The sequence below is a fragment of the Ursus maritimus genome, unplaced genomic scaffold (genome assembly GCF_017311325.1).
Source record: "Ursus maritimus isolate PB19 unplaced genomic scaffold, ASM1731132v1 scaffold_32, whole genome shotgun sequence".
Classification (NCBI taxonomy): domain Eukaryota; kingdom Metazoa; phylum Chordata; class Mammalia; order Carnivora; family Ursidae; genus Ursus; species Ursus maritimus.
In genome coordinates this window covers 15,893,657-15,903,634 of record NW_024425786.1, presented here as the reverse complement: position 1 = coordinate 15,903,634, position 9,978 = coordinate 15,893,657, and the positions used below count along the sequence as shown (strand labels likewise).

Here is a 9,978-nt window from a genome sequence, read left to right as displayed (position 1 = left end):
TGGACCTGAACTGCGTGGTGCCCGGGCAGGCCCACGCCCAGGTCACATGGCACAGGCGCGGGGGCAGCCTCCCCGCCCGGCACCAGGTACAGCAACCCCCAGGACCAGCCTGCTGGAGGGGTGGAGAGGGCCCCTCCGGCCCCCTTCCAACCCTCCTTGTTTGCACTCAGACCCATGGCTCGCTGCTGCGGCTGCACCAGGTGTCCCCAGCCGACTCAGGCGAGTATGTGTGCCGCGTGGTGCTTGGCTCCGGGCCCCTGGAGACCTCTGTCCTGGTCGACATCAAGGCCTCTGTTTCGCCTGCGGGCTCCATCCCTGGTGAGTAACTGCCAAGGACAGGGCATGCAGGAGGGGCTGAGGGCCTTCCAAGGTGCTGAGGTCCTAGCGACTGCCTGCCATTGGGAGGGTGGGAGCAGGAGCTGGCGACTGCGCTTCTCTGAGTGACACGCTGTCTTCCGGTCACTTTGCTCTGGCCACACAACTGCCTCCTCTTTCTCTCCCCCAGCCTCAACCACCCTCTTCTCCCCCACTTCCTTGCTCCCTTCTGCAAGGCTTGACCCCTGCCCTGGCCCTCTGCTCAGGGCGGCTCAGCTGAGGACATCAAGCCCAGGCCACCAAACCCCCAAACACATGAGAGCTTGGCCGGACTCTGAGGTGGACCCCCTAGCCCTCTCTCCTGGGGGCACGTGCTACCTTTGCTTCTTTCCCCACAGCCCCAGGACCTGTCCCTCCTGTCAGGATCGAGTCCACATCCCCCACAGTGGCCGAGGGGCAGACCCTGGATCTGAGCTGTGTGGTGGCAGGGCAGGCCCACGCCCAGGTCACGTGGTACAAGCGAGGGGGCAGCCTCCCCGCCCGACACCAGGTGCGCCATGGCAGAAAGGCGGGAGGGGCTGGCCTGGCTGAGCTCTGGGTAGTGAGTTGAGGGGGTCCTGGCCCCTGAGCTGAGCGGCTGGCCGTTCCCAGCTCAGAGGAGCAGCGCAGAGGGGCACCTGCTAGGCTGTGGGAAGCCCCGCTCTCACACCCCTGCCCCTGGCTGCCCAGGTCCGCGGCTCCCGCCTGTACATCTTCCAGGCCTCGCCAGCTGACGCAGGCGAGTACGTTTGCCGGGCCAGCAGTGGGATGGAGGCCTCCATCACAGTCACAGTAACCAGGACGCAGGGGGCCAACTTCGCCTACCGTGAGTGGCGCCGCCAGGCTGGGCTGGGACAAAGACAGGGGTAGGCGGGGGCAGCTGTAGAGAACTGGAGTGACCGGTGACCATCTTCTCCCCCAGCTCCGGGCAGCTCCCAGCCCATCCGCATCGAGTCCTCCTCCTCCCATGTGGCTGAAGGGCAGACCCTGGACCTGAACTGCGTGGTGCCCGGGCAGGCCCACGCCCAGGTCACGTGGCATAAGCGCGGGGGCAGCCTCCCCGCCCGACACCAGGTACAGGCCTGGAAGATGGGCAGGCCAAGAAGGGGACGGGAGGGAGGCCCTCGGTGCTGGAGGTCAAGGATAGAGGCTGGCTCTTCGGAGTCAGGGAAAGCCTTGGAGCCCATCGCACAAGTGTCTAGTACAATGGTTAGAACCCAGACTCTAGGACTGGCCGGCCTGGGCATGAATGCTGCCCCCACCGCTTACCAGCTTGTGCCCTTGAGCGGGTTTCTTAACTTCTCTGTGCCATAGCTTCAGCGTCTGTAAAATGCCATCTGTCTTACAGAATTGTCTTCAGGGTGAAGGCACTTCACATATGTGCAGAGTGCTCCGAGCTCTGGCAGGCAGAAATCGCTGAGCTCTTGTTCCCCTGATACCGTGGTTAGTCGTACTGTGTGTTATGGAGTTCAGGTGCTATCAACTGCAAGATGCACTGGTAGTTTTTATACCGCTAAGGAATCAAAGCTGCCACTTGCGATTGTAAAACTATTCACTGTAAGACACGTCTTGATTTCAGAGGCATTAAAAAGTGTGTCTTAGAATCGATGGAAGGTGGTATTAGCCCAGTTCACCATGGCTCCTCCTGGCCACCTAGTACTCTTGGGACGAGTCTCTCCCTAAGCAGGACGGAGCTGATGGTCAGGCCCCAGGGGTCAGAGGGCGAGGCAGACATGCAGGTTACGGGTGCAGGGGTCCCATGAGGGCCCCCTCTGAGCTCACCTCCATTCCGGCCAGACCCACGGCTCACTGCTGAGACTACACCAGGTGTCCCCAGTTGACTCGGGCGAGTATGTGTGCCGCGTGGTGGGTGGCTCGGTGCCCCTGGAGGCCTCTGTCCTGGTGACCATTGAGCCTGCAGGCTCTGTACCTGGTAAGCAGTCCGGGGGGGTAGGGCAGGGCTAGGGGCCCAGCCGTGGGAGATACTGGCAGGATCCCACGAGACCAATAGCCCTTACCTTCACTCACAGCCCCCCTCCTAGCCAGGGATTGACCTTCTGCCCTCTGTCCCCAGCGCTGGGGGTCATCCCTCCTGTCCGGATCGAGTCGTCCTCCTCCCACGTGGCTGAAGGGCAGACCCTGGACCTGAACTGCCTCGTTGCCGGGCAGGCCCATGCCCAGGTCACGTGGCACAAACGTGGGGGCAGCCTCCCTGCTCAGCACCAGGTAGGAGGCATGGAGCTAAGGGGGAGCCTGAAGGACCCTGGTGACTACAGAGGGAAGCACCCAGGCTTTGAATTCAGGCATATCTGAGTTCAGACACTGTACTGCCACTTTGCCTGCTGTGTAACTTTAGGCCACTCATTTCATCTCCCCGATCCTCAGTGTCCTCCTCCGGCAAGTGGGCTCACACTGCCTACCTCCCCAGCCCCTTCGCACGTCAGTGAATGTTGGTCACCCACTTCTTTTCATTGGACCCAGTCCCGACATGGGGGCAGGGGAATCAACTGGTCATGAATGGTGGTCTTTCCAGGAAGAACTCCTCTCTAGTCCAGTTGACCAGACCGGGCTGGGAGCAGGGCCAGGGAAGGGAGCAGGAGCCTGGCTGGGAGCCCCAGGGCCTGACTCTGAGCCTGACTTCCTCCTGCCCTGCCCAGGTGCATGGCTCAAGGCTGCGCCTGCCCCAGGTGACCCCAGCTGACTCTGGGGAGTACGTGTGCCGTGTGGTGAGCAACTCGGGCACCCAAGAAGCCTCGGTCCTCGTCACCATCCAGCAGCGCCATGGCCCCTCCCACCGTGAGTATCTCAGGGGTCATAACAAACAGTGGGGGGCCACTAGGGCCACTCAGCAGCTCCCACACCCTGCCTCCTGTCTCACCCTCCCAGCCCAGGGTGTGGTGTACCCCGTCCGCATTGAGTCGTCCTCGGCCTCCCTGGCCAATGGACACGTCCTGGACCTCAACTGCCTGGTGGCCAGCCAAGCCCCCCACACCATCACCTGGTATAAGCGTGGAGGCAGCCTACCCAGCCGGCACCAGGTATGAGGCATTGGGTGGGGGCGCTAAAACTGGGCACACTGGCCCTGACCGGATTCAGGAGGGCTGTCAACGTCTTTTCGGTGCTCATTTAGTCATTCAGCAAACATCGAGCATTCTTACTCGATGGGCTCTGGACCAATGCTGAGGATACGTAGATCTGCCCCCGTTGGATCCCATCTTTTAACAGAACATTCTAGGATTTACTCACTCACTGAATGTCCCTGAGACTCTGCTCCAGGCCAGGTCTGGGCCTGGCACTCACTAAGGATTCCAAGTGGAACGAGGCAGTGCCTAGCCTCAGGAGCTCATAGACTAGCGGACGAGGCCGACACGCCGTGTGGCGGCAGCATAATAGAAACCACAGCAGGGCACTGCGGAGGCACCAGGGATGGCCTCAGCAGGCTTGTGGCCCAGGTGACCGGTGAGAACAGTACAAAGGCTAGAGGCACTGTCCACCCCAGCCCGGAGCCTCAGGAAGGCTGCTGAGGGAGTGCTGAAGGACGCCCAGGTGGCGGCCAGCCCAGGCAAGGCCACGAGGCTCCTGGGGTCCAGGGCAGCAGCACCCACAATGCGGAGGCATTGCCCCCACCCACTGACTGACATGTGCTCCCCCTCAGATTGTGGGCTCCCGACTCCGGATCCCCCAGGTGACACCTGCCGACTCGGGCGAATATGTGTGTCACGTCAGTAATGGTGGCGGCTCCCAGGAGACCTCACTCATTGTTACCATCGAGGGCAGCGGCTCCTCCCACGGTGAGAGGGCACAGGGCAGGCGGTCCAGGCAAGTGAGTGCAGGGGGAGGCAGACAGGGCCCTAGCGCCGTCACTGTTGCCTGACTCTGGCTGTGTGGCCTGTCCATCTCTGTCTCCAGTGCCCAGCGTCTCCCCACCAATCAGGATCGAGTCCTCATCCCCCACAGTGGTTGAAGGGCAGACCTTGGATCTGAACTGTGTGGTCACCGGGCAGCCCCAGGCCACCATCACGTGGTACAAGCGTGGGGGCAGCCTTCCTGCCCAACACCAGGTACAGAGTGGAGCCGGGACCACGAGGGCAGAACCCCTGCCCGCCGGGGCAGGCATTGTGGGGACAGACCCCACAGGCAAAGAACTGGAAGTGAAGCCCTCAGTGGCAGTCCCAGGGCAATCCTCCTTCCTGCCCTGGGTAGACAGAGGGTGGCCTCAGCAGGTCTGATGAGGGAGGCCAGGGAGGAGGCCTGAACCAGCTGGTGACTTCTTGGCCCTTGGACCCCTCTCCTGCTCCTTCCCCATCTGCCCCCAGGCCCACGGCTCCCGCCTGCGGCTGAACCGCATGTCTGTAGCTGACTCGGGCGAGTACGTGTGCCGGGCCAACAACAACATCGATGCCCAGGAGGCCTCCATCGTGGTCTCAGTCTCCCCCAGCGCCGGCAGCCCCTCTGGTGAGTCTGACAAAGGCCCAGGAAGGGACCAGGAGACGCAGGAAATGGTGCTCCCTGGGGAGTGGGTAGTCAGAGCTGTCACGTGAGGGTGGCAGTCCGGGGCAAGGGCTCTGCAGCAAGGTGCTTGGGTTCAAATCCTGCCTGTGCCACTAAGAGACTTGAGGGACTTCCTCTCCTCCCTCGGCTTCGTTTTCTCGTCAGCAGCGTGGGGATGCTGGTCATTCCAGCCCCACATTGCTGTCACTATGGTGACCACTGGCCACACGTGGCAATGACAGTTGAAGTTTAACATTCACGTCATCACATTTCGAGAGCTCCAAAGCCACATGCAGCTAGCAGCCGCCGTAGTGGGCGGTGCAGAGGAGAGAGTGTGTCCATGGTCAAAGGCAGTTCATGAATTCTGTGAGGAATAAATGAGTTCACACACACAGAGTGCTTCCAAGGGCGCCTGGCACGCTGTGAGCGCTTAGTAGGCGTTAACTGTCGTTACTACCTTGGGCGACAGGGGTTTCTATGGCTGAGACTCCTACCACCCCAGCCAGTCGTTCCCAAATCGCTTCTGTGCCTGCAGTCCCTGGCGGTGCTGTGCCCATCAGAATCGAGTCCTCCTCCTCCCACGTGGCCGAAGGTCAGACCGTGGACCTGAATTGCGTGGTCCCTGGACAGGCCCACACCCAAGTCACATGGCACAAGCGTGGGGGCAGCCTCCCCACTCACCACCAGGTATGGGAGTTGGGGGGCTGGACGTGGTGGGAGGGCTGCTGAATGTGGGGGCCCTAGCTGGTGGCCCTTCCCCCAAGATCTACTCAGGAAGAAAGCGTGGGAGCCCCTGGGGGCACAGGGCCTGCCCAGGTCAGAGGTTAGATCTTGGCTCCAGCCTTCCAGGATCCTGGCTGCTCTTTCACTCTACTCCTGTTTCCCTGGCCTGCCCTGGCTTAGACCCATGGCTCCCGGCTGCGGCTGTACCAGGTGTCCCCTGAGGACTCGGGCGAGTATGTGTGCCAAGTGGTGAGCGGCTCAGGCCCCCTGGAGGCCTCAGTCCTGATCAACATCGAGGCCTCTGGCTCCAGCGCTGTTCCTGTCCCTGGTGAGGATTCCTGTGTTGGGGCTAGGAGGCTGGAGAAGGGAGGCAGCCGGGGAGAACCAGCAGGCAGAGGTCGGGAGCCAGGTCAGGTGGGATGTCTAGGGCCTGAGAACCAGATTTGGGAGGGAGCCTGGCCTATGTGGGCTGGAGGCCCAGCTCCTCTGTCCGCACTCTGAGATGTTGCACAAGGGACTCCGTGCCTCACCTTCCTCCTCTGTGAAATGGGGAGAGCAGAACTCTCGCAACAATAGGGCTGTTCCCTAAAGGCTGGAACTGCACCTCTGCGGGTACACAAGGGTGATCTGGAGGGGGGGCCCTGATGAAAATCTTCCGCATTAGCGGGGGTATATTAGAGAAAAATAGCCATATACAAAACCTGCTATGATTTCAGGTTAATCATTGCCTGTGATGGGGCTAAGTATTTACAGGTCTGTTAAGTGAATCAATCGACAGGAAAACGTGAGTAATTACTACGTGGCTGTAGCAGATGCAATCATAGTGTGGGAAGCGCTAACTGATAAACGTGGTCTAGCATTTACGAGATGCTGGGCCCTGTTCTGTTTACGTGTTTAACCCATTTCATCCGCACGATAACTGTTCGAGGTTGGTGTGACTGTTCTCCCCATTTTACGGGTGGGAAACTGAAACACGGAGAGGTGAAGTCGCTCTTTGAGGGTCCTACAGCTAATACATGGCAGACCTGGGTTTTGAACCCAGGTAGTCTGGCCCCAGAGTCTGGGTTCTTAGGCACGCATTGCTCAAGTTTGAGAAAAACAAGTGACCTGTTTGGAGGCTCCTGGCCCTGGGCCCTGGCCACCGGTGGTGCTGGGAGCACAAGAGGAGATAGTGGGGCAATGGTCTGGGGCGTGCCATTTCCCCCAGGCCAGCCCAGCTGCCCCAGGCTTCAGAGGAATGGGCAGTGGGGGGGTGGGATCAAGGCCATCTCTCCGTATGGGGTCTGGCCCCTGGTCTGAACATCTGGGCACCCAGGAATCGGGACTGAGGGCAGAGGGATGGGAGTTCCAGCTTACTGACCTCCTCCTGTGCCCGCAGCCCCAGGCGGAACCCCGTCCATCCGCATTGAGACCTCCTCTTCCCACGTGGCCGAAGGGCAGACCCTGGATCTGAACTGCGTGGTCCCTGGACAGCCCTACGCCCAGGTCACGTGGCACAGGCGCGGGGGCAGCCTTCCTGCCCGGCACCAGGTACGGGGGCTGGAGAAAGCAGGATGTGGGCACTCCCCACCCCACCCCACCCCTGCCCAATAGTCCTATCTCATTCTAGTCAGGAGGGAAGGTGGCTCCAACATCCAGGGCTTCGGGAAAATTGCAGCAGGAGATCACTGGGAGTCAGGAGGTCAAGAACAAGCTGGGCACAGCAGAGCCACCCCCGGGCCGCCCAGCACCTGGGTGCAATTAAAAAAAGGCACCTGTTACTCAGGATGTTAGACTTTGTCCTACCACAGAAAAGTCATAAACGTGCGCGGCAGTGTCTAAGGTCTCAGGGGGTCGCCCTGCACGGGATGCAGGCCTCACAACTATACGTGACAGTCCTGGGGTGTATGTACCAGAGGGCTCGGGCATCTGAAGGCCGTGGCTGCCAGCCCTCTAGCTCACTGTCCCCGCCCTTGCCCTGATGCTGGCCAGGTCCACGGACCCCTGCTGAGGCTGAATCAGGTGTCCCCAGCTGACTCTGGAGAGTACTTGTGCCGAGTGACCAGCGGCTCAGGCACCCTGGAGGCTTCTGTCCTCGTCACAATTGAGGCCTCCAGCCCAGGCCCCATTCCTGGTGAGTGACAGGAGCAGGGGGTGATGCTGGGACACAGGCTCGGGGAATCCCTTCCTGGTCTTGCTCTCTTCCCTGCGTTTCCAGCAGGGCTCTGGCTCTCTGCTCCACGAAGGTCCTCCAGCCCCTCTCCCCAACCACGGGGGACCAGCCCTGGGTCTGGGTGGCATGAGCCCATGGCATCTTGTCACTGCCACCACCTTCAGTCCCCGCCTTCCTCCCTGGGAGCCTTGCCCTTCTCACCCACTCCCTGTGCCCCCAGCCCCGGGACTGGCCCAGCCCATCTACATCGAGGCCTCCTCCTCCCATGTGGCCGAAGGACAGACCCTGGACTTGAACTGCGTGGTGCCCGGGCAGGCCCATGCCCAGGTCACATGGTACAAGCGTGGGGGCAGCCTCCCTGCCCGGCACCAGGTACAGGGGCCTTATGGGGAGCGTTCCAGGGCAGGCAGGGTTCGACCTGCATTTGCTTTCTGCACGGCAAACATGCGCAGCCCAGGGGATGGCATGCTTTGGGAGCAGAGCTGCTTGGCGGAGGAGGGACCTGAGTGCTCTGGCCCCGCTGCTGAGTTGTCCCCGAGGCAGCTTCCTCCTCCATAAAGCAGTCCGGTGGGACATGGAGGATCCGGGAGATGAAGCTCCCTCGTCACTCCCAGCTGGAGCCCTGAGCTCCTGGGACGCAAGGGAGGACTGGGCCACTGGCCCCACGGGCTTGGGGACTCGCCCGGACCCCAGGGCTTTGGCGTGATGGCTGTCCCCTCCTCACTACCGCAGACCCACGGCTCCCAGCTGCGCCTCCCCCACGTCTCCCCTGCCGACTCGGGCGAGTATGTGTGCCGTGTGGCCGGTGGCTCGGGCCCTGAACAGGAGGCTTCCTTCACAGTCACCGTCCCACCCAGTGCGGGGTCCTCCTACCGTGAGTGTGGCAGACGCCACGGGCGGGGGGTGGAGGGGAGACCACGGAGCTGAGGCAGGGGGGTCATGCCAAGCCGGCCCTCCCGAGCCCAGCCCCCTGCCTGCCTCTTCCCGCAGGCCTCAGGAGCCCCGTCATCTCCATCGACCCGCCCAGCAGCACCGTGCAGCAGGGCCAGGACGCCAGCTTCAAGTGCCTCATCCACGAGGGGGCAGCACCCATCAGCCTCGAGTGGAGAACTCGGAACCAAGAACTGGAGGGTGAGCCGGGGGCGGGGGGTGGGGGGGGCGGGGGGTGGGGGGATGCGGGGAGGATTCTGGAGGCAGGTATGAAGGTGTCATCCCCGCTGTGGGTGGGGCAAAGGCTGAGCGTGGCACCAAACTCAGCGTGTGAGTCTGGCTGAGGCCCCTCCCCTCTGCGGCCTCACTGTCCCCATCTGGATGGTGAGGGGGCTGAACGCCAGAGTCTCCAAGGACTCTTCCATCTGCCACCTGAGACCCCGTGAGCTAGACACACCCAGGCTGGAGGGGTTGGGGACACAGGGCCAAGCTATGCCTATTGGCAGCACAGAAGCATGAGGAGAACCTCACTGACCCTACCCTGCCCAATGCCAACTCCGCAGACAACGTCCACATCAGCCCCAACGGCTCCATCATCACCATCGTGGGCACCCGGCCCAGCAACCAGGGTGCTTACCGCTGCGTGGCCTCCAACGCCTACGGCGTGGCCCAGAGTGTCGTGAACCTCAGTGTGCACGGTGAGCAGCGTCGGCCCGCGGGCTCTGCCTCCCTGTTTCTAGCACTGATTCTGAGCACGCAGCCTCCAAGTTTAAACCCTGCCTCTGCCGATGCCTCCCCCTTGGGCATTCTCCCTCTCGGCCTCAGTTTCCACATCGGTGCAGCACAGTGCCCACCAGGCGGTCACTGAGACAGGGACCGTGACGGTGCACGTGACAGGCGGAGCCCTGCACGCGCATCAGCGATGCCATTCCTCTGGGCAGGGCCCCCTACTGTGTCTGTGCTCCCCGAGGGCCCCGTGCGGGTGAAAGTGGGCAAGTCCATCACCCTGGAGTGCGTCAGTGCTGGGGAGCCCCGCTCTTCGGCTCGCTGGACCCGGATTGGCGCTCCCACCAACGTGGAACAGCGGATGTATGGGGTCGTGGACAGCCACACGGTGTTGCAGGTGAGGCCCCAGAGGCCGGGGCCATTTCATCTGTGGGTCTGAGGCCCAGTCAGGGCTCATCCTTGAGCAGATGCTTGGAGGAAAGGGTCATGGTTGGGCAGGTGGGTGATGAACGGATGGAGAGAGAAAGAGAGGCGTGGCATAAGTGGTTGGTGGGTAGATTGGAAGACGGGCAGGAAGAAAAAAGGTGAAAGGAAGGAAGGAA

General features: G+C 61.9%; 1 protein-coding gene across 1 annotated transcript in view; it reads left to right on the top strand.

The window, feature by feature from the left end:
• Positions 1–9,978, top strand: part of HSPG2 (heparan sulfate proteoglycan 2) — a 99,648-nt gene that overhangs the window by 74,668 nt on the left and 15,002 nt on the right. The window contains 17 exon segments of the mRNA XM_040645922.1: positions 1,277–1,428; positions 2,152–2,287; positions 2,429–2,580; positions 3,012–3,150; positions 3,241–3,392; positions 4,010–4,145; positions 4,264–4,415; positions 4,671–4,809; positions 5,381–5,532; positions 5,749–5,896; positions 6,947–7,098; positions 7,540–7,681; positions 7,941–8,092; positions 8,453–8,594; positions 8,711–8,851; positions 9,214–9,348; positions 9,592–9,773. Of these exon segments, the coding sequence (XP_040501856.1) occupies positions 1,277–1,428; positions 2,152–2,287; positions 2,429–2,580; positions 3,012–3,150; positions 3,241–3,392; positions 4,010–4,145; positions 4,264–4,415; positions 4,671–4,809; positions 5,381–5,532; positions 5,749–5,896; positions 6,947–7,098; positions 7,540–7,681; positions 7,941–8,092; positions 8,453–8,594; positions 8,711–8,851; positions 9,214–9,348; positions 9,592–9,773 (2,504 nt within the window).